Source organism: Jatropha curcas, chromosome 2 (genome assembly GCF_041381405.1).
Source record: "Jatropha curcas cultivar XTBG-Jc1 chromosome 2, XTBG_Jcur_1.0, whole genome shotgun sequence".
Classification (NCBI taxonomy): Eukaryota; Viridiplantae; Streptophyta; class Magnoliopsida; order Malpighiales; family Euphorbiaceae; genus Jatropha; species Jatropha curcas.
The window spans coordinates 28992335-29015724 of record NC_143152.1 but is presented as its reverse complement, the minus strand read 5'-3'; the positions used below and the strand labels follow the sequence as shown (position 1 = coordinate 29015724).

Here is a 23390-nt window from a genome sequence, read left to right as displayed (position 1 = left end):
AACTCACTAGTTAGTTCTGGTTCTGGTGATTGTGGAATGGGAGTTTCAGTACTAGATTCTGCTATATGTGAATGCAAGAACAAACAGCTATAAAAACCCATAGTAATTTTGCCATTTTCTATAACTATCAACAGTGCAGATAGAGATGTAACTTCTTGCTGCATTATATGGAAGAAGACTATAGCTAATATTATTCTTTAGGCCACAACTGAGAATAATCAATCATTTACTGAAAAAGGAATCCGGCTCATTTCCTTACACCAATGTTAGAAGATAAAATTTATACAATGATCAGTAATAGTAGCCAACAGCATAACAGGAACAGAGTCCATTGCCTGTACATTGATGACCTATCTCTGCATCTGGTCCAGAATGGCGTACTGCCTTCTGCGCAATGTTGCTAGGGTAAATCCATCCAACTTGAGTCAGGCAGGAGCTCTTGTCAAATTATACCACCAAGGAGATCACAAAGCAGCCGTGTCTCGAATCAAGTTCAGATTTTGAAACAAAATATGCAGCTCAAGCGACGACAATTATAATGACAATGAGCAGAATGATCCCAAAAATCACAAGGAGCAAACAGAACTGCAAGAGAAAGATTTCATGTAACTGGTTCTTCAGGGGAAAAAAAAAACACGAAAAAAATGGAGAAGAGAATAAGTAAAATGCAAGCATTTTTTCATTTAGAATGTGCTAAAAATTTCACATCTGTGAGTCTATCCAGTATAACTCAACCACGCACTTCCAGTGGAAGCAATATATGCATAAAAAGGAAGAAATACATAGGTAAGAGAATGGAAATGATAAAATTCTCACACCAAATAATGTTTACATCAGTTGTACCGTTTTGGTGATCATTTTCTCCCTAGAGCTTAAATATCATTCACAGAAGAAGTACATTCTAAATTCTAATTACAACTTTAAGCCAAACACCTACGAAATAAAATTTAATGTACGACCCAAGAACCAGCATAATGTCAGGAATACAGGAAAAGCAAACCAAAGAAGAGCAAATTTTGAATGAATCAAACTTTACCATGGATGAGTTAGATCTTTGAATCTTCGAAGCTTTCGCAAGCTGGGAAGTAGCTTGTGCAGTTGCAGCATGAGAATTCTCAATGTTAGAACCAATATCATCTGCAATCCATAAGATTGTGCATGATAAAGAAGACGTATATTTCAAGAAACTCAATAGGGGAAATTTTGTTTTAAAAAGAATAAAATGCTGTGCAGACAACAAGACATGGAGCTTACCAATCATTACTCCTTGCTCATGTACTAAAACAGCTAGATCTTTGAAAATCTCATTTACTTCACTAATCTGTTGCTGAATTTCTTTGATCCCCTGTTCTCTTTCTTCAATTATAGCTTCATTAAATGCGATCTCATTATCCAAGAATAAAACCTCCTGTCTGCATAAAATACAAGATAAGTCAAGGGAGCATAAATGTAATGAACATAGATTTAAAATATGCAATAGGCGCTAGAACTGAATGGTTTATTGCTTTGGAAGGAACATGAACCAATTAACCAAATTTCTTACATTGCATGCCAACAAAACAAGCACAGATAAAATCTTGGGAGCAACCAAAGAGAAGAAGCAATTTACGGGTGGGCAAGAAATAGAGTACAAATAAACCATTTCTTACCTTCTAGATTCTAGGAGAAGAGACTGCTGTTCATGACTCTCAGATGAACTTACACCAGGCTCATGGGCATTATAGCTGCGCAACATTTGTCAATGATATTAGATGAAGAATGAAAATGAAAACTTGAAACTGTTACATCTAAACATTCATACATATATGAGAATGATTTATATTAGGGCCGCTACAGTTTTCAATCTGACATTCAAAACGCTGATGCAATGTCTATGGTTTTCTCACATTATAAAGGAATTTCTCATTACATGCTAACTGCCAACTGTTCAGCCATATAAGGACGGAGATTGAGTAGGCAACTAAATTTCTATCATATCAAAGAATGAAGCACACAAAAAACAGAAGTTAGAGAATTAAACCAATCAAACATATTGCAATAACTTAATTGACTCGTTAGCTTTAGGCTAGTGCCTTTAGCCCTTAAAAAGTAAATAGTAGTAAAATGTCAAACAGACAGAATCCCTTTATTTTAGTAGTTACAATGCGATGCAAAATTTCTCAACATGTATCAATTATTACGTCATTTTGATAGCTAAATACCTACTTGAAAAAGATATAAATAGCTCCAAAATGATTATGCTTAACTAATGTGTGCATGTAACGATAGAAATAGGCATACTGATTAGGCTATCATATGTCACTTCACCTCTTTCCAAACATAAATACAGGCCAAAATTTCAACAGCTCTTATGCAAGGCAAATTTGAACCAAAATGGAGAACCAAGATACTTTGGAAACATCAACAATTTGCATTCAGAATTTGAAGTGACCTAAAACATCCTAGATTTTGGCTTTTTGGTTCAACATATCCAAGACATCTCGCTGGGGGTCATTGGCTAGTGCGAGAACGATAGTCTTTAATTCGCAACCACAATGATGTCAATTTGAATCTTGACACCCACCATTTTATGCAAAGATGTAAAAGCTAGCACTATTTCCAAATTCTCCCTCCAATGACCCCAGCACATCTAGAAGTATAACACTATAACCAATAATGACCTTCCTAACATTAGGGATTTCACCATGGCACCATTGACATCTTCTACAACTTCCAACAAAAAGGCACATACGCAGTATGTTGTATGGTAAGAGTTACCTGGATGGAAGAACTTCTCTGGGAACAAAAGGAGCATACATTGTTTCCCTCTCAGCCGCAAGCCTTTGAACCTTTTGAAATTCATTAAGAGCAGTCCTAAACTGTTTTGCAAGCTTAGCATCATTAATCTTTTTGGCAGGCTGCAATCCACAGACAAAGTTTCAGTACCTAGAAAACATAAGCAGCACCTCCTAATCTATGGTCAAGAACAACTGTATATATTAGAGATAAACCAAACAGAAGAAATACTCCTTTTTGAGCACTGAAAAAATAATCAAACAAGTCTTTGATGCAAATGAATTCCAAATTAAAAGACGGAAACAAACCACTATATAGACACAGTTGTTAATGAATTAGAATATACAAAGGAATCCATTACTTCAAATGGCTGTTTAGATTACATCTGTCTCTCATCTTTAGGGGGCTAACTTAATCTCTCTTGAAGTTAATCCTCTTAACACTACACCATATAAGAGAACAGCCGTAAAATAGAAAGCATGCACTTACACTGACTTCACCATAATGATCGGCTTCACTGGCTTGCCTAAGTTTAGCAGAAGTATCTTTCACCAATTCACTAATACGTTGTCTTGTCTTGTGCCTGACGATAGAGAGAACCCAGTGGTATAAGAACCAAGCCATCAACATCAAAAAGCACAAGAAATTGCAGAAAAACGCATAACCATTTACAGCACACAACATATGAAGCAATTCAATAAGCTTATTGTCAAAATTTACCACAAATAGATCTCATTAACAAGAACCCAATACAAAAAAAAAAAAAAAAAGGTCCTACTTCTCAAAACATCGAATTCATAACAATTCAAAACCTTCCACTAAAACCATTAGGCAGAAAGCAGAGTATCGGAAAACTTAACAGTTTCTCCCGCAATTCAATGGTGTCTTTGGGAGTTCCAAGGGAATTGACGAGGCGGTTGAGGGAGTAAACGGCGGTGTCGATTTGGAAAATTCCGGCGGCCACAGCTTGAGAGGGGTCCTTTTCTTGTTGCTTCTTCTGCTGCTGGAAAAGCTTTCCAGCCTCAAGATCTCGAAAACTCATGATGATAGCTCTGTTAAGTGAAAGAAAGAAATGGAATAAATTATGCTTTATTCTGTTTCAGATATATTTGACACGCGAGGAGGAAGAAGGGAGGAGACGAAATGGCATTGAGATTGAAGTTAGTTGTGGCTGTAGTAGTTGTTGTTGTACCGTCCAAGTCAAATGCGGAAGAAGCTTCTTGGTGGGCCCGACAATTCACAAGGGTCTGTTTGGATTTGATAATTTTAGACCGCTAAGCGGGAATATTTGGGCGGTGTTCGCTATATATTACTAATTTATTAATATATGTATATTGTATTTTGCTTCTGGACGAAACTTCCTTCTGTCTCCATTTGACCGTAAGCTAAATAACCTGGTCGGATCATAACTGGATCATGCTTAACTTGTAGGGTTAAATTGCATTTTAATCCCTAAAATTTTCAAAAAATTGAGTTCAAGTTTAGAATTCTAAAAACCATGATGGCCAAGGACATAAATTTAAAATTTAAATTAGAAATTGTGATAGGTTTCATGATCGTTTTTGGTTCATAGATGAAGTCACGCACCAGATCTAAGTAAGTTTTTTTTTCCATTTTGATATTTGAGTAGTTAAACTGATTTCGAGTTTGATTTCTCCTCAAGAAATCTTTATAACTTAGAAAATTTATTTGATTTCAAATTAGATTAAAAAAAAAAAAAGAAACACATTGTTAACCATTAAATTGATTTTGGATCAAGAAGGATAGAGCTCACAATGGGATCATGGCCTCTCCACAAATTTCCTTTAACTAAAATTTAATGTTCTGTTGCTACTAATTTCCTCCACTTCCAAACCATAAAACCATCACAATTTTATTGAATTCTTTATATATATATATATATATATATATATATATATATATATATATATATATATATATATATATATTCAAGATGTTTTTCATTTTATTTGATCTTTAACTTATTTGTTCAAACAACAATGAAATAAATTTGTTTGTTTGAATTAAACGAGTAGGCTTTATATCTGAATTTCCAAATCAAATATTATTGAATGAAAAAAATCCTCTTTAAAGTTGATCCAATAAATTATATAACTTATTAGATGAAAATGTTAAAATTACTACTGTAAATTATACTATATATTACTTATTAATCATTGAATTGTGCGATCATATCTTGATATCAATTTTAATCTTTGAGTTCAATAAACTATAAATTCAAAATTTTAGTCCAAATAACAACCCTTGGGAAGTGTTTAGAGATAATATGATATGTATCATAAATAGTGTCTTGAGAACTGGATCGATGAATGAAACAGTGAAAATAGAGAGTTCAACTTGATTTTTACATAATATTTTTAAATATATTTATTAAATAAAATGGAAAATATAGGTTTACAAAAAAAATTTTGATATCAAATAAAAAACAGTCTCAAATTCGGCTTTTTGTAAAAAGAATAAATAATTTTAAATAAAAAAAACATGACTAAATTTAATACTAAAAAATAAATAATAACCATAAATATAATATTATTTTTCACATCTAAATTTAAAATTAGGCAATTTAATTATTTTAATCAACATATTAGGACTTTAGGTTTAGAAATAAAGAGATTCAAAAACTAAAAAAAAAAAACAAAATCAGTGAGCTTAATTTTTAAAAGGCCCAAAATTAAAAACGGCCCACATGTTTTGAAAGGCCCAGAATTTGAGTCGAACTGATTTTTAGCCGGTTCGATTCGCCAATTTTTATTTCCAATTTTTACTAGTTCATGCCAATTTTTAAGACTGTTAATTTTCTTATGCAATCCAAATCAGACCACAATTTGGTTTCCAGTTAAGACCGATCGAATCAACTAGTTCAATTTGGTATGATAATATATATATATATATATATATATATATATATAAGTAGTGATGTGGAGCGAGAATATAAGAATCGGCAAAAACACCTCTATTAAATTTATGGATTTACAAAAATATTATTAAGAGTTTTAATTTTTATTGATTGAAAAATAATGGTAATTTAATTTTAAATGACTATATTAATTTTCCATTTAAATTTAAATTGTATTTAATAAAATAAGAAATTATATTATATAGCATATGAGGGATATATTAAATATGGTAATAATATAATATCTTTGACGATTTTAATTTTTTGATTGAGAAAATAGAGGTAATTTAATTCCGTTTGATTATATTATATGTAAAAAAATAAGTTAATTAGATTTAAATTATTATAAGAAATTTTAAATTGGTTGATAATGAATTTTATTTTCATGAATATTCGATTGTCAAATTATTTAATTATTAAATTTATATTTTAATATTTTATAAAATATATATTTTTTAATTCTATGAATGCGATTAGAGTTTAATAATATAAACTATTCATAATACTTATAATTTATAAAAAAATTAATACAAATTATATATATATATATATATATATATATATATATATATATATTAAATTTCATTTATTACTTATAACGTTTAAAAGTCAAAGAATACAAATAACCAGCTGAAAACTAATTTCTTAAGTAATAATTAAGTGAGACTAAAACTATAATATATACCTGCTAATTGATTTGCCAATCAGGTGTAGTTTAATTGGCCTAAAGACATAAAAAATGTAAAAAATCTTAAATCTGAGTTCTCTCCATTTACAAATATTATAATCTATTTATAAAAAAACTGATAATCTATTTATATAATAGCTAGCTTCATTTATTGTATAAATTATTATGTGGTATTTAACTAAAAAAGTAATGCATGATCTGTATAAATAAATAAATAAATAAATAAATAAAGGACAAAAAAATAAATTAAGAAACGAAGAATAAAAACTATAATTAGTTTTTGATATTTTTGAAAATAAATTTATATGATGATGCTAAACATACCCTAACCAGAAGAATCTTTGTATTGGAAGAATAATTTGAATCTTTCTATTATGAACTTCTCTTAAAACTTTATAGACTGTTGCATCCGAACTCAAAGTTCTAGTTGGAGACTGACTGGTTTCTACGGTTTTCCGGAAAATAATAGACGAAGAGCTTCCTGGAATCTCTTAAGATCTCTTGCAGCTCGTAGCACATCTCCTTGACTGAGTGTGGGTGATTATAATGACATAGCTGCAGACTATGAGAAGTCTGGTGGGCCCCCTCGCTCTAATTATCTTCTGAACGGTTTTAGGGAGTCCATAAACGACACAGGTTTATGTGAGTTGTTAACTGTCGGCTACCCTTTTACTTGGGAGGGAAAAACTAGAGATGGCAACATCATCAGAGAGAAGTTAGATAGATCTATGTCCTCTTCCGATTGGGCGTTGATTTTTCCGGAGGCAGTTTGCAAGACTCTTCTTGCTCCAGTTTCAGACCATAATCCTTTATTGATTGATATGAATCCTATCGACTACTCTAATTTGATTCGCCTTTTCAAATTTGATAATGCTTGGCTACTTGATGAGGAAGTTGATGGGACCGCGCGTACCATCCAATCCCGAATTAGAAGTTAAGTCAGTTGTTCAGAATTCTTGGTCTAAAACAGGTACAGTCAATATTATTTGCAAAAGAGACACTGTGATTGAAGACTTGAAACAGTGGGGTTATCATCGAAACAGAGATTTTTGGCGTAAGAAGCGTAATATTCAAAAACATCTGGAGTCTGATCGAGATTTATTTGATGGCGCAGATTCGTTGAGGTTGAAAGAGAAGCGGTGTAAAATTCTTGTAGAAGAGGATGTCCGGAAGCGTCAATAGGCAAAACTTTTTTGGATGAAATTTGGTGATAAAAACACCAAATATTTTCACTCTCAAACAAAAAGCGGGAGACGTGTTAACAAAATTGAACAATTGCGGTATGAGGATGGAGAAAATTTTTTGAATCCTTTGGTTATCCAGAAAATTATTGTTGATTATTTTCGATCTCTGTTCTCGGCGGATAGTGTTTCTGAACGTGCCCGTCTGCTTCATCTTGTTCCTAGAAAGGTTACACAAGCAGACAACGATTTTCTATTGGTTTCGTTTAGTAGTGAAGAATTTAAAGAGGCTATTTTTTCTATGCATCCCGACAAAGCTCCAGGCCCAAATGGACTTAATCCAGCCTTTTATCAGAAATTTTGGCACATTGTGGGCAATGAGGTGGTGGCTAGTTGCAATACTTGGCTCTCTTAAGGTATTTTTCCACTTACTCTGACTGATACTACCATTGTCCTAATTCCTAAAATTGATAACCCATAATTTGTTAAAGATTTTCGTCCTATTGCCTTGTGTAATGTCTTGTACAAAATCTTTTCTAAGGTTTTAGCCAATAGGCTTGAGGAAATATTGCCTCATATTATCTCTGAAAATCAATCTGCTTTTGTTCCGGTAAGGTAGATTACAGACAATATTTTTATGGCATTTGAGACCATTCATAGCATTAAGAGAAAATCTAGGAGTGGGACTAGAAGTTGTGGCCTTAAAATAGATATCAGCAAGGCATGTGATAGAGTCAATTGGGAAGTATTTGCGAGATATGCTTAAATATCTTGGGTTCTCGGATAAATGGATTCACTGGATGTCTATGTGTTTTTCTAATGTTCGTTATATGGTAAATGTTAATAGTAGCCAGGTGAGTCCTATTATTTTGGGTAGGGGTTTAAGACAGGGTAACCCTATTTTCCCATATTTATACCTTATTTGTGCTGAGGGTCTCTCTCTGCTTTTTTCTGAGGCGGAAAATCGTAGATGGCTTCACAGGTATAGAGTGGGTATAGAGTGTCCTAGAGTTTCCCACTTGTTATTTTCTGATGATTCGTTATTCTTCTTTGAGGCTAATGTTAGGGAAGCTACTAGGGTGAAGGATATTCTTGGGGAGTATAAAAGGGTCTGGGCAGTCTGTCAATTTTCAAAAATCGAGTATACTGTTTAGTCCTAACGTGGGTAGCGACCTTAAGGATAATATTTCTTCTATTTTAGGTGTTTCTAATCCTTTGGGTGGTGGGACTTATTTGGGTTTGCCTTCTCTTGTAGGCCGTAATAAGCTTTAGATTTTAGTTTTATTAAAGATAGGATGTGGAAAAAGCTTAATGGATGGGGTAATAGGTTTCTTTATAGGGCGGGTAGAGAGGTGCTTCTAAAATCTGTTGCTCAAGCTATCCTTGCTTATTGTATGAGCGTCTTTTTGCTTCAACTTTCTTTATGTAATGAACTTCAAATTGTGATGAATAGATTTTGGTGTAATGGTAAGAAGGAAAGTAATAAGGGTATTAACTGGATGTCTTGGAATAATATGAGTAGTCACAAAAGGGAGGGTGGTATGGGATTTAGGGACTTGCGCAGTTTTAATATCGCCATGCTTGGTAAACAAGGATGGGGGCTTGCAATTGAACAAACACTCTTTTCTATGGGATTTTTAAAGCTAAATACTTCCTACGAGCGGATTTCTTAAATGCTTCTCTAGATAATAATCCTAGCTTTTTTCGGAAGAGTGTTTTGGCTTCAGTTAATATGTTAAGACAAGGTGTTAGGTGGAGGGTTGGTAATGGTGAGAATATTTTGATTGCTAGTCATCCATGGATTCCAAAAATTGATTCTTTTATGGTGGAGGATGGAATGAGTTTTATTCATAATTCAATGAGGGTTTGTGATATTTTAATTGGCGAGGCTAGAGATGGGATATTGAAAAGATTATGAATTTATTTAGTGTTCGGGATGTTCGAGCCATTCTAACCATTCCCTTTAGTGTACATAATAGAAGAGACTCTTTGATGTGGCATTTTGATAAAGGAGGTAAGTACACAATTAAATCAGGTTATTATGTGGCTAGAAGGGTCTTAGGTAGAGAACCACCTAGATTAAATGGGGATGTGCGGAGCAAAGTTTGGAATCTGGATATCCCTCCTAAAGTTAAAGATTTTATGTGGAGGGTTATCCGGGGTGTGATTCCTACAAAAGAGGTTCTTAGATTGCGGGGTTTGGCCTTGAATAATGGTTGTTTATTTTGTGATATGGATGAGGGAGTTGATCACATTTTGGTCCATTGTTCTAGGGCTGTGGAATTGTGGAGAATTAGTGGTTTTGGGACCACTGCTGCAGATTTGTCTTTCTCTATTTTTTTGTGCAGATTTAGAAACGAGAGGGAAAGAAGCTGCAAATTTATCTGCTATTCATGTTTGGAAGTTGTGGTGTTCCAGGAATGACTTTCTGTGGAGCAAAAAGTTCATTTCGCAGCTCAAATTCATGGTATTGCATCCTCCTTCATGCATGAATGGAAGTCCATGTTACTTACACTAAGAGGAACCCACTCACTGTATGCTTTTCATGGCCCTTATTCAACATCTCTTAACGGCTTGGATGATTGTAGTCCTTGTTGGCAAGCTTTTGTTGATGGTGCAACCTTCCATGCTCAAGACTTAATCGGCTTTGGTACAGTAATAGAAGATATTGAAAGAGCTTTTATTCAAGCTGTATCAGGCTTGCAAGAAGGAAATGTTGACCCTCGCATTGTCGAATCAATTGCTCTTCGCCATTGTTTATTGCTTGTGCTAATCTCCCTGTTGCTGGTTTTATTTTTTCAAACTGTCAAGTTTTAGTTCATGCCCTTTATTCCTCTAGAGACGATAATTCTGAGTTTGGTATGCTTGTTTTGGATCGTAAACGTTTACTTGAAAGTAGGCTTGATGTTTAAGTCAAGTGGTTTAAGAAATAAGCTAATATTGGTATTCATAAATTTATCAGAGTATCAATTTATTATACTCGTTTCAACATTTGAGATTATATCTCTGATATATTATTGGATTTTTATACCTTGAATTAATGAATATATTTTTTTTAAAGAAAAAAAGAAGAAGAATCTTTTATTAGAGCGTATTTTTCGGAATTGTTAGATTCAATCGGAATCCAAACTAATGAGGTCAAGTTTTGAAATTTACTTGAATTTCTTTTAATTAAAAAAACAACAAAATAAAAAAAACCTCTAAAGTGTAAAAACCTCGAAAATGAAAATCGCGTGACCACGTTCTGTCACCGTTGTTTACACGTCACCGTTCTGTTCCGATTCTCTACGATCGCTGTTTTCTACGCTGTCAAGCATCAAGCTATCTGCGATTGTACATTTTGGACACTAATATCCTTTTCTCAAATCAGTTACAGAGTGTACAATCTTTAGGGGCGTGAAACTCTGGAAGTTACCCAAGGCCATATAACAGAATAAATGTTCTCCACATTCCTTAATCTCGAAAATAACTAATTTTGTTGGGTAAAAAATGAAAAATCACTGATAAAACCCTTTTCAACCTTTTCTCGCCAAATTGAAAGGACCATATTTTGTCTTACCAAAATAAAAGAGTTCAATCTTTTGGAGGTTTGTTTGATCGCTGGTGTCTGAAATCACGCTTCAATGGAGGTTAGTACTGAACATAATTTCTTTCCTCTGTCAATTTTCTTTTGTTAGAGTCAAGCTTCCTTTTTCCCCATCTTAACCATATATACTCTTGAGTTGGTCTATAAATTCCTTATCTATTAATAAATCCAAGGTTTGAAAATGGTAAGTATAGGAATAAACATTTAATGGGTTCTGGGTTTATTAATGCTTCATCTTTTTCTTCCCTTTTTCTGGTTTTTTTACGAGATCCAAATAGGATTCTCTGAGGTACATCTCAATAGTATCAAACCCAATGTTGACTACAAATAGCATTTTTTTTTTTTTAAATGTTTGATGGTTTGATAAAACATTTAAATGAAGGGAAGTAATTCATTAGAAACTTCAACTTGATATTGGGTTATGTAATTAGAGTGTCAGACAGCATATGTTTCTGCTGCGGTGATCCTTCAGGGATTTTTTATTAATATGGCTAAAAACAAACAAATGGGATAGTGAGTTTATTGTTTTGCATCTGATCTATTTGCTCCAGATATCATTCTGGATGTTTATTATCCTTTTTCTCATTGATGAATTTGTTTTATGAAATTTGATCAGGATTTACTTTTACATTTATACTGTTACAAACTTTTTGTGCATATTGATTCTAATGGTAATATCCAAATTTTAGTTATTCTAAAAATATGTATTTGCATTTACCTTCCAACCACCCCACCCATCCCTCCTCTTTTTTATGCTATATGTTTAGCCAGTTTGGTGGGTTTATGTTTTGTTTCTCTTCCTCCTTGTCATTGCAGATAAGAACAGTGAAAGTCAGCAATCTTTCTTTAAGTGCAATAGAGCAAGATGTAAAGGAGTTCTTTTCCTTTTCCGGTGAAATTGATTATGTTGAACTGCATGGGTTAGTTTTTCAAAGCTGTTTCACTTTAACTTTGTATATTTGTTGGCTGCTTAGCTGTTGAATTGAAAATTTTGGAATTTTAGGGTAGTTTTAGGTACAGTTGCAATAAGAAATGCGATTAGTTGCTTGTCGTTGGGTACTAATAAATATGTTGTAATTTCTTTTTCAGTGACACTGAGCGGTCTCAAATAGCATATGTCACCTTCAAAGATCCACAGGGGGCCGAAACTGCGGTTCTTCTTTCGGTGAATTTACATCTTGATACCTTTATAGTTGTTTGTCGTTCATTCTCAACATAGATCAAATTAACTGTTTCTATTGCACAATGAATATATGGTTATAATAAAGTGACTTGTGAGATTATGAAATGTAATACAAATAATGTTATGCTTTCACTGTTCTCTTGAGGTGCTTTAATGAAATTTATGGCTTGATTTGTGATTTTCATCCAAATTGCTGAACTTTCATTGATTTCTGAGGCTAGTATAGTTTAATGTTTCTTGAGATGGTATATTATTGGTCACATGCTTCTGGAAGCAGATCTAAGATTATTGTAGTCAAAATTTCTGAAAGTAGCACCAAGTCGTTCTTTTTAGACAGTTTTCTGAGACTGAGAAACAGGGTAAATGCAAATTGAACAAAGCAGTTATGGAGCTCTTGTTGTAATATATGCCTTATCCTGAAACTGTCTTACTTCTAATTTGTGAATTGATACTTGACTCATACTATCTATTGGTTGTGCACTTCGGTAGCACTTTCTTGTTGAAATACCTGGTATTTGTGGCCAAAAATTTTCCTTCTAAGATACTCCATTGAGACAAAATTTGGCCTGATGTTCTGTTGTCTTTCACTTTCCATTTTGCTTGTGTATATGTTTTGGAGAACTTGTTTTGCTGAAAAGTTGACATGAAGATTGATCACTGTCAACTAATTGGAGTAAAAATGGTTAGATCCTGTTGAATTGTACTTAATGATAAGCATGCATGCCTTTTGTATCATGGTCTTAAAGCCACTGGTTTCTCTTATTGATAAGCAACTGGTCAATCATGATAAACTTGTGCTCCACATCTTGCACTCCTTCTAGTTGATTTTTCATTTTCATGTTATGTCAGACACCTTTTGATGATTTTCCTCTTGGTTGATTAGCTTGTCCATTCCTAATTTGTTCCTTTATTCCTGCAAGAAATGTTGGCTTCCCTGATGCTATTGCAATCTTGCAATTCATGGGCGTCCTCAAAACTTAACGTCTAATTTGAGGAACCTAATGTATATCTTTTCCATTATTGTTTTCTTTCTGATTTTCTTATCTCTCACTCTCTCTTTGTTTTAATTTGTTTATCCTAATAGACAGTAGATTTTCTTGTGAATTTGCTTATGAGTGTGATTAGCTCCTTTTATGTTTACAATATTCTGCCTGAACTTGTTATCTTTTCTGATTTATCTGCTTGGTACTTTTCAGGGTGCAACAATAGTGGATCAGTCAGTTACCATAGATCTGGATCCAGATTACAGGCTTCCAGCTGCTGTTTCAGTCCCAACTACTGTAAATACTATTGATCCAGCCGATAAGAATGAATTATGACATCAAGGCGGTACTTTTCAATTTACTTGCTAAATAATTTCTGGGATATAAATGGTCTGATCTGCGCAGGTGACAGAGAACAGAACTGCATCGGGTGCTGAATCTGCTATCCAAAAGGCTGAGGATATTGTAAGCAGCATGCTTGCCAAGGGCTTCATTCTGGGGAAAGATGCTGTAAACAAGGCAAAGGCGTTTGATGAGAAGCACCAATTCACATCAACTGCCACTTCTAAAGTTGCTTCTTTGGATCAAAAAATTGGTTTCACTGAGAAAATTAGTGCCGGCACAGCCCTTGTCAATGACAAAGTGAGGGAAGTAGATGAGAAGTTTCGGGTTTCTGAGACGACGAAGTCAGCCTTTACAGCTGCTGAGCAAACAGTCAGCAATGCCGGATCTGCTCTCTTGAAGAACCATTACGTATTAACTGGTGCTTCATGGGTTACTGGGGCATTTAGTAAGGTTGCCAAGGCAGCAGGTGATGTGGGGCAGAAAACAAGAGAGAAGGTTTTGGCCGAGGAAGAACAGAGTCAAAGAGCAGTAGGATATATCCCAATTCACGAGTCTGACTCTCCAAATATAAGTCAACATATGTCCAGGGGCTTGCGATGATGATAATGGTCCTTTGATTAGCCAAAGGCTCTGTAGATATCTTCATAGGGAATTTGGATCTGATCATGTGAACATTACTTGTTCCTTGTTATTTTGGAAGTTGTTAATTCGGGAAAATTGTCGAACTTGTTATGTTTGCTTTACAACCATAAAGTCAAAAATTGATTTGTCGTATGCTTTTGCTTTTCCAATCATGTCTAAACGCTATTTAACATTTGTATTTAATACCTCTTTCAAATCAGCTTTTAATTAGTGGTTTTTTTTTTTTTGGTTATAAATATAGATTTCAGCTGATTTCGGTGTATTTATTTGCTTTGCTTTAATGGCTGTGCCTGTTTGGTTAAATTAATGCGCAGCTACCATTGGATGTGAAATCTTGAATCTGGATTTTTGGAGCAAAAGTGTTTTTATTGATTCAGTTGTCCATCTTAGTAATAGGATTTTATGAGTAAAAACTGCAGTTAGAGATATTCTTTATAGGACCTAAGGAAAATATTCAAAGAAGAGGGAAGACGGGTTTGAACGCTTGATTTCTTACATAACAAGCACCAATCCAATCCATTTTCCCCTCAATTGTCCTTTCCACAGTAAAATTTCTAGTAATTCAAGGCAACAGATGATTTGTAAATGCAAAACTGACACACTACAGTTTAAACAAGAACAGAAAAACATGTATTCTATAGATCCTGCAATATCTTTTTTAAAGCACTCAATTCATCCTGCTTGGTGCCTAAAGGAAAGAAAATAAATACAATCAATAGCTTGACATTAATTTTTTTTTTTTTTTGTTCTAAAAAAGGATAAAAATAGATGATTTACCAATGTCTTTTGGAAATTAACAATGAAAAAAAAAAAGAAAATAAAATTGATTTCAATACCTTCAGCTCCAAGAATTGTCAAAAGCAGCAGAGGTAATAGCTTGAGCAAATTCTTGAAAATTGATACACCCATCACCATCAGTATCTGCCTCCTTGATCATCCCTGTCAACTCTTCTGCTGTCAAAGCATGCCCTAACTTAGCCATGGAATGAGCCAACTCGGCCGGAGTTATATACCCATTTCCATCTCTGTCAAACATCCTGAATATCTTCTTCAACTGATCTTCTGTGTATGGACACTTAGACGGAATGAGGTCAGGCTCCACAAGAGCTACAAATTCTGAAAACTCAATTAAACCATTGCTGTTCTTGTCTGCCTTTTGTATCAACGCCTCTAACTGATCTTCGCTTGGTTTTAGACCAAGTGATCGGAGTAAGGATCCCAGCTCCAGTTGCGTCAAGCTACCGTCTTTATTCCGATCAAATGACCGGAATATTTCTCGTAGCTCAGCCAATTGCTCGTCGTCAAGCTTGACCGGATCTTTCCCACTCATATCGCTTTTTCTTAATTCCCGGAATCTTGATTTCTTATATGTACATGCATATATATATATATATATATATAAAGCTTGAATCTCACCTTTACCTACTATTTTCTTCCATTCTTTGAACTTCTCCGAGAAAGATTAATCAGACCAGATCATAGAATCAAGATTTGAATCCTTATCTTGGATAAACTTAATTTGTAGTTACAAAAGGAAATCGCTTTCTATAAAAACCTTCAAATCCCAGATTGTAAGAAATTACTTTCTGTATAATGAAAACTAATTCTTTTTTCTTTTCGTCAGATCATTTCCTGTAAAACTTTCCAAGTTCCAATAAAGACTTCAAAAAATATAAAACACATCATTTTCTGTATTATATGTGAATCTTTTTTTTTTTTCTTTCCTCGAATATGTTTGCGTCTAATTTTTTTCCCCCTCTCTTTTGTCTTTGGTTCTTGGGATTCAACGTTCTTGATCCTTTGAACTCGTTCTTGGGCTGAATTTTTGGATCTAGAAAATGGCTACGTGCATGATCGTGACTTAATGGAATTTTCTAAAAACTTACCTAAAACAAATATTAAATTAAATTAAATATTAAGTAAATAAAAAGACATTTTCGAGACTCAATATTTTGGAACATAAAAATATGGTATAGGACCTTGAAAGAGGAGTTGTTGATGCTGTTGTTGCTAACCTGCCTGTGTAGATGATTTGCCAAAGGTTCCTGCTCTTGTCTTTTTGTGTAGTTTTAAAGGAAAAATAGAACATATTATCCTATAGAAAATTAAAAAAAAAAAGGTATATATGTTGGATGAGATAATGTTATTTATTTATTTTGATTTATGGCTTTGGATGTTTCAGTTTGGCATATCTCAAAATTAAAAACCTTCCTAATCTCTTAGGACCTTGTCGCTAGAAAGATTTCTTGCCAGTAAGATTAAGATTGAATATTGGAATATTGCAAATATCATGTCCAAAATTAATTAATTTATATAATTGGCATGGTGAATAATAATAATAATAAAAAAGACATTAAGGCAACGATTACCGTGCCTTATAGGTTTGAAGCTCCATCGGTAAACTTTTGCTCAGCTCGAAATTTGATGAATTTGAAAAATTTAATAAACTACTTGAACTTAACTCATGGATGCTAACTTGAGACTTGAGTTTAATTTAACTCGAAATTACTTTTTTCAAGTCAATAAAGCTTAATAAAGATCAGTAAATCTCTTTTATATATATATATATATATATATATATATATATATATATATATATATATATATATATATAATTGATAAAGCTTGAATAAATTTTTGAACCGAATATTATTATATTCAAAACTGATTTTTTCCCACTTAGTTTTGGCTAAAAAATCTTCTCAAAGGAATACTTACGACCCTTATTGTGTCATCGGATCCTTCCTCACCATAATAATAATAATAATAATAATAATATTAATAATTTTTTTAAAAAATAGATGCTTTAACTGAAAGTAACTTTTGTATAATTGGTGTTTGGTTTATCTATAGACTAAACGAATTCGATAAAATTATTTGGTATATAAATAATGGTTTTAGTCTTTTTACTAAAAAAAATAAAATAATAAAAATTGTCAAAAATTAATTTAATGTATCTCATACACCAAATATACGTATGTATTTTCTATATATATTATGTTAGGTTATTATGACTCGGCCCATTTATATATTATGAAATAGTCTCATACGCCAAATATATTTATTTTTTATAAAAATTGTCAACAATTAATTATTAATTTCATTTCTCCTTGATCTTTTAATTAATAATTGAAAAATATTTGATTTTATTAATAATTTTTAACTAGTAATACCAGTTTTTCAGCATAACAAATTACTACTTCTAACATTAAGGTCTAAATGTTATTCAAAGATGAAAATTTATTGCTGATATGAAACAGCGACGATATCCAGGATGCGTAAAAATTCCGACACTAAAAGTTAGTATTAGCGGCTATCACAAACATTTCACAGCATCATAAAGTATTAATTTCTTTTTATCAGTTCATAAAAGTATTAATTATTAATATTTGGCAACACTATCACATAATCTTTAAAAATTTGCACATAATTAATTATTATTTTTAACAATAAGCATGAAGTAATATTAAATTCACACTGCTAAGTCCAATTCTGGAAAGATAAATTTATTATTTAATGTGATATAAATTTTAATATTTTCTTTACTCTATTATTTTTTTTTCTCTCTTTTCAACTAAAGAAAAAAAATAAAATAAAAAGTGCATGTTCCTAGCTTTACTTATTTTTATTTTCTAATTTTAATATTTAAAATAATAAAAAAATCAATCAATAAAAAATATTTTGTATCAAATTGAAAATTAAGTTATTTTAAAAGAAAATAAATTTTCATTTAAAAAAAATATTTTATAAAAAATTGACACAATTACTATAATCTTATCAACATAGATTTAGTAATATATTGATGATCAATAGTGACCATTGTTTTTTTTTTTGACATTGATCAATAGTGACCATTGTTGATTAATTTTAATCATCATTAGTTATCGGCAACCGCCTTTAGCGCTTAATATTCGACAACCACCGATTTTTGTCATTATCACAGTTTATCATATCATACATTTTTTCTCAACAATAATTTTTTGAATTTCAAGATTATCATTTCTATGAATTTATATTGCAACCAAATATTCCCTCCGTCTACAAATTATTTAACGTCATAATATGACGATGATTAAGAAAATAATTTAATTCTCTTAAATTAAAGTGTAGCCTTTAAAAAATAATAAAAAATAAATATTACATTTAACATAAACAAGAATGAAATTGAAAAAAAAAAATCTTAGTAATGATTTTGGATATTCTCAAAACGACTCACGTTGTTGAATAAAAATATTTGCGGCCAAAAGCAGTAAGTTGTTTGAAATATATTTTCAAAAAAGATAAATTATTTTTCAAAAATAAATAAAATTTGAACCAACAAAAAATAAAGTAAAAACCAAAATTAAACTGAAGCTAATAACATTCGGCTTGGGGAGGACTTCGAACCAAAAACGGGAAGTCATGGATTAGCTCGCAAGCATACAAGTGTACAAGTGCAGAGGTGGGACCAACGTATTCTGATCGATGTGGTGTTATAATTTAACGGGCAAGTCTTATCCACATGTTAGGCTCAAATTATTACTATAGAGGACAGAGTGATTGTCCTGTACGGTTGACTCGATCCAAACCAGATAATTCTGACGGTTAAAGTTAGAGCGTGACAATAAAAGAATCAATTTGGATCCAAAGCGAACAATTCTTCTAATGATTGAAATCAGGATATGACAATAAGAGAATCAATTAGATCATTCCCAAGTATCCATGTTAGATGATTCATATTAAGAAGTAACGTGACATAATTATAAACATATGATATACTATATGACTTATCCTGAAATTAATACCAAGATTATCCACTAATAGATATCAGCAATGTAGCACGAATAGTTAAACCAAATTAATAAACTCTATATCATATTAAAGTTGAAGGCTAGAAGTCAAGCTTTATTAAACTCAGATTAACTCGTTTATAATTTATATCTGAGTTGGAGTCAAATTTATTTATAATTTATAGTTAAAAAAATTTTTTATTTTTGCTTCTTTAGAAGCTCGAACTTAAATGAATTTTTTTCTAAGTTCAACTTTGAATAGATTATAAACGTGGCTCATTTATTTGCATAATAATATCTCATATATAAGGGTGGCCATATTACGGTTTCGGGAACCGGAACCGTCGGTTCAAACCGGTCCCGAACCGTAACCGGAACCGGTGGGAACCGTAACCGGTCCGAACCGGAATCCGAACCGGAGATTTTCGGTTCGATTTCGGTTCCAGTTTTGATGGAACCGCAACCGGCGGTTCCAACAAACCGGTCGGAACCGGATGGAACCGCAGGTTCTCCGACCGGTTAGAACCCGCGGTTCTAGCCGTTAAAACTGTCAGTTTTTTGTTTTTTTTTTTTTTTAATTTTGTTGTGAAATCTCTTAATTACCCCTCCCAACAGCCATAAACGGCTATATAACGGCTAGTTTCAAGGGTATTTTGGAAAAATAATTTTTTGGATTTATTATAAATACCTCATTTCATTTACAAATTCATCATAAAAAAATCTCTACTCTCTCTACAATATACTACACTCTACTACACTCTACTCTATATTATTCTTCTCTACTCTACAATCTCTCTTATTAAGTTATTATTCTCTCTAATTTTTTTTATTCAATTTTCCAAATTATATCTTATTATCATATAATGGCAAGTGGAGGAAACTCAAATTCGGGTAAGGGCAAGGAAAAGATTGGAGAAACACAATATTCATCTATCCCTACAAACGACATCTTTGATTTCACTCCCAACCAATTTAATTTTGAGGGATATCCAAATGAAAATTTGGAAATTCCAACTCAAGAATCTGAATTTAATAATGAGCAATTACAAAAAGAGGAAGAGCAAGAGCAAGAGCAACGAGCACAAATTGTTGGAAGAGCAAGACAAAGTTCCGACATATTCGCCATTCATTTCACGAAAAAATTCAAAGGTGAGAAAATGTACGATGTAATTTGCAATTATTGTAGAAAATCTTATAAATTTAAACAAGCGGGCGGCTATGGATCATTTTGGAAGCATTGGGAGACAAAACATCCAACAAAAATAGGAGTTGATCGGTCTCAAACACAAATTTCCGGGTACGCATCTTCTAACCTTTCTTTATTTCAATATTCTGAAAAAATACAAAAAGAAGAATTAGCAAAAATGATTTCTATGGAACATTTATCTTTTAGTTTTGGTGAAAAAGTAGGTTTTAATAATTATTGTCAAAAAGTTTTAAATCCTTCTGCTAAAAGAGTACCAAGAAATAATGTAAAACGAACTATTATTTGTTTATATAATAAAGGAAAAAAAGAGTTAGAGCTTTTATTTTCTCAAATGAAAATTCATGTTTCAATTTGTTGTGATATTTAGAGTGATCATTGGCAAATGCATTCTTATATGGGCATTACATGTCATTGGATTGATGATGATTGGAAAATTCAAAAAAGAATTATTGCATTTCGTGTTTTTGATGATAAACATACTGCAAATAATATTTATAGAATAATTGTTTCAATTTTAGATGAATATAAGTTGACAAAAAAATTTTTTTCAATTTCATTTGATAATGCTTCTGCTAATACTAAATCAATTATTGAACTTAAAAATATTTGTGAATCAAATATTGGTGGAAAATTTTTTCATATAAGATGTGCATGCCATGTTTTAAATTTATGTGTACAAGATGGTTTAAAAATTCTTGAATCTTTTAGTTCTCCAATTAAAAAAGCTAATTCATATTTATGGGGACATCCCCAAGTGATGAAAAGTTGGGCTAAATTTTGTAAGGAAAATAATAAAAGACCAAAACGTTTTCCAAGGGATGTCCTAACTCGTTGGAATTCAACATATGAATTACTAAACGAGTCTTTTTCTTATAAAGAATTATTATGCTTTTTTGTTACTAATAATATTGAAGATATTAATTTATATCCACAAAATTGGGATATTTGTGCAAAAATTTTAGATATTTTAAAATTTTTTTAGAATTTTGGCTTTTATATATCCACACCTTTCCATGCTAATAATAATAGTTTTTAGAATTTTGGCTTTTATATATAAATATTAATTTAATGTGTAGTTAGCATAACTTTTGGAACAATAATTTTCACATTTTTCAACTATGTAATAAGCGTTTAATTGATCTAATTTTGCAAGTTGAAATGTTTAATAAGTGTAATTTTATAAGTTGAAGTGTTTAATAAATTAAAGTAAAAGTTAAAAGTGCGAATAGATTAAAACAACAAAGTTCATGGATGAATTTATGAATTTATGAATTTAAAATTTGAAAATGAATGTATTTTCAGATCGTATATGCATTTATTACTCAATTATGTTTTAATTTGCTTTATTTTAAAAACGAACTTGGAATATAATTTATCATTATAAATATTTATTTTTATTTATTTGAACATATCAACTCAATCAATAAAAAGAAAATATTGAAAATTTTGTGAAATTCAAGTGGTTGCAAATGAGATTAGAATCGAATCCTTAAAGCATGTACAATAAGCACATGACCACCGAGTCTGATTTAATCAGTTTTAAAATCCGTGATAATTTGTGACAAAAACAATGGTGTTTTAAAAATTATTTGCCTAAACAACGCTTTTTTTTTGGTATAGTTTTCATGAATAATGTGATTGTATTAATAATTTATTTGTCGCATTAAAAAAAGAGTGAAGTATAATTAATCAATCATTGAAGTGTTGACATCCCAACCCGATAAATTGGTTGGAAAGGGCAGGTAGAGCAAAGCTATTGATAAGCTTCTAGGATAACAAGACTAACTAGAGTAGTAAAATGCAAGACACGAAAATGAATCGAATCATATATCGAGATAGGGGAACTAATCATCAGAGGCGCCTTTTGGTGGAATAGCCTGGAGAATTGGAAAAACTTAGGGGTTAAGTGTGTTTAGTTAAAAAAAATTATAGGATGGATCTCCTGGGGATTGACTTGATCCAAAGCAGACAATTCTGGCGGTTGAAGTTAAAGCGTGACAATAAGAGAATCAATTTGAATCCAAAGCGAACAATTCTTGTAATGGTTGAAGTCAGGATATGACAATAAGAGAATCAATTAGATCATTCCCAGGTATCCATGTTAGATGATTCATATTAAGAAGTAACGTGGCATAATTATAAACATATGATATACTATATGACTTATCCTGAAATTAATACAAAGATTATTCGCTAATAGATATCAGCAATGTAGCACGAATAGTTAAACCAAATTAATAAACTCTATATCATATTAAAGTTAAAGGTTAGAAGTCAAGCTTTATTAAACTCAGATTAACTTGTTTATAATTTATATCCGAGTTGGAGTCAAATTTATTTATAATTTATAGTTAAAAAATTTTTTGTTTTTGCTTCTTTAGAAGCTCGAACTTAAATGAATTTTTTTCTAAGTTCAACTTTGAATAGATTATAAACGTGGCTCATTTATTTGCATAATAATATCTCATATAAACATATATTTTTATATTCAGTAGGCACATTAATATATATATATATACTCATAAACACGATGATATCAAGTCAATTATTTGATCCAGCGATAGAACTATACGATTAAAAGAAAGCATGTAGATAAGGTAATATAGTATGTGAACATAAAGACAATAAAGTTAATAACAATGTGTGAACATAAACCTAACCTAACTTTTTTTTGTTTTTATCTCTGGCTTGTCTCTATAAAAGTTGAGAATATGGTTCTATGGTCCCACCAATTGATTAAATAGATAAAAATATGAATTTTTCAAAAAATTATTACTTTATCTTGTTTTAATATATGGTTGAAAATAGTCTCGTTTTAATAAAATTTTTTATTTTTATTGATTTAGTCTATAGATGAAATCATAGATCTTAATCAAATTAATCCCAGAAAGAGTTGTGCTTCAATTTGGCCTTAATAAAAAAATGCGATTGGTTGGATGTTGAATACAAATAATAGACCTTGGCGTTGGTGGAAAAAATTTAACAAGTTGAATTGTTTGATCTCATCTCTAGTATACATTGCTTTTTGTCATGTTAAAAGAAGCAAGAATAATTTTACAGATGTATTGGCTAAGAAAGGGGTTTATGCGCAGAGTGATTTTTTTTGCTTGGTTA

The 23390-nt window shown here is 31.7% G+C and overlaps 3 protein-coding genes across 4 annotated transcripts; 1 reads left to right on the top strand and 2 right to left on the bottom strand.

Moving 5' to 3' along the window:
• Nucleotides 1–209: 209 nt before the first annotated feature.
• LOC105632451 (syntaxin-21) lies at nucleotides 210–3959 on the bottom strand. Of its 2 annotated transcripts, XM_012214833.4 has the most exons (7): nucleotides 3636–3957; nucleotides 3265–3358; nucleotides 2758–2897; nucleotides 1650–1724; nucleotides 1255–1412; nucleotides 1037–1137; nucleotides 210–585 (listed from the first exon to the last, which is right to left on the bottom strand). In XM_012214833.4, exons 1-7 carry the CDS (start codon nucleotides 3815–3817, stop codon nucleotides 520–522), a joined length of 816 nt encoding a protein of 271 aa, XP_012070223.1. In that variant the 5' UTR covers nucleotides 3818–3957; the 3' UTR covers nucleotides 210–519. The 2 variants fall into 2 exon arrangements, with proteins under 2 accessions (XP_012070223.1, XP_089574290.1); XM_089718164.1 differs by having other exon boundaries at nucleotides 1037–1412; nucleotides 3636–3959.
• Nucleotides 3960–11031: 7072 nt separating this feature from the next.
• On the top strand, nucleotides 11032–14499 carry BPA1 (binding partner of acd11 1). Its single transcript, XM_012214832.4, has 5 exons — nucleotides 11032–11190; nucleotides 11964–12067; nucleotides 12237–12312; nucleotides 13527–13610; nucleotides 13719–14499. The coding sequence occupies exons 1-5, from the start codon at nucleotides 11185–11187 to the stop codon at nucleotides 14256–14258; spliced, it is 810 nt and encodes a 269-aa protein (XP_012070222.1). The 5' UTR covers nucleotides 11032–11184; the 3' UTR covers nucleotides 14259–14499.
• A 408-nt stretch (nucleotides 14500–14907) lies between these two features.
• On the bottom strand, nucleotides 14908–16198 carry LOC105632449 (putative calcium-binding protein CML18). Its single transcript, XM_012214831.4, has 2 exons — nucleotides 15137–16198; nucleotides 14908–14988 (listed from the first exon to the last, which is right to left on the bottom strand). Exon 1 carries the CDS (start codon nucleotides 15628–15630, stop codon nucleotides 15139–15141), a length of 492 nt encoding a protein of 163 aa, XP_012070221.1. The 5' UTR covers nucleotides 15631–16198; the 3' UTR covers nucleotides 14908–14988; nucleotides 15137–15138.
• Nucleotides 16199–23390: the final 7192 nt, after the last annotated feature.

What these genes read in the sequence shown, in the direction of transcription:
- LOC105632451 (XM_089718164.1), bottom strand. Translation starts at nt 3,817, where the DNA reads ATGAGTTTTCGAGATCTTGAGGCTGGAAAGCTTTTCCAGCAGCAGAAG. An exon ending in ATTGAATTGCGGGAGAAACT is followed by an intron (nt 3,359 to 3,635) that starts GTTAAGTTTTCC and finishes CTCTATCGTCAG; the next exon opens with GCACAAGACAAGACAACGTA. An exon ending in AGAGAAGTTCTTCCATCCAG is followed by an intron (nt 1,725 to 2,757) that starts GTAACTCTTACC and finishes AATGTTGCGCAG; the next exon opens with CTATAATGCCCATGAGCCTG.
- LOC105632449 (XM_012214831.4), bottom strand. Translation starts at nt 15,630, where the DNA reads ATGAGTGGGAAAGATCCGGTCAAGCTTGACGACGAGCAATTGGCTGAG.
- BPA1 (XM_012214832.4), top strand. An exon ending in GATTATGTTGAACTGCATGG is followed by an intron (nt 12,068 to 12,236) that starts GTTAGTTTTTCA and finishes TTTCTTTTTCAG; the next exon opens with TGACACTGAGCGGTCTCAAA. An exon ending in CTGTTTCAGTCCCAACTACT is followed by an intron (nt 13,611 to 13,718) that starts GTAAATACTATT and finishes TGATCTGCGCAG; the next exon opens with GTGACAGAGAACAGAACTGC.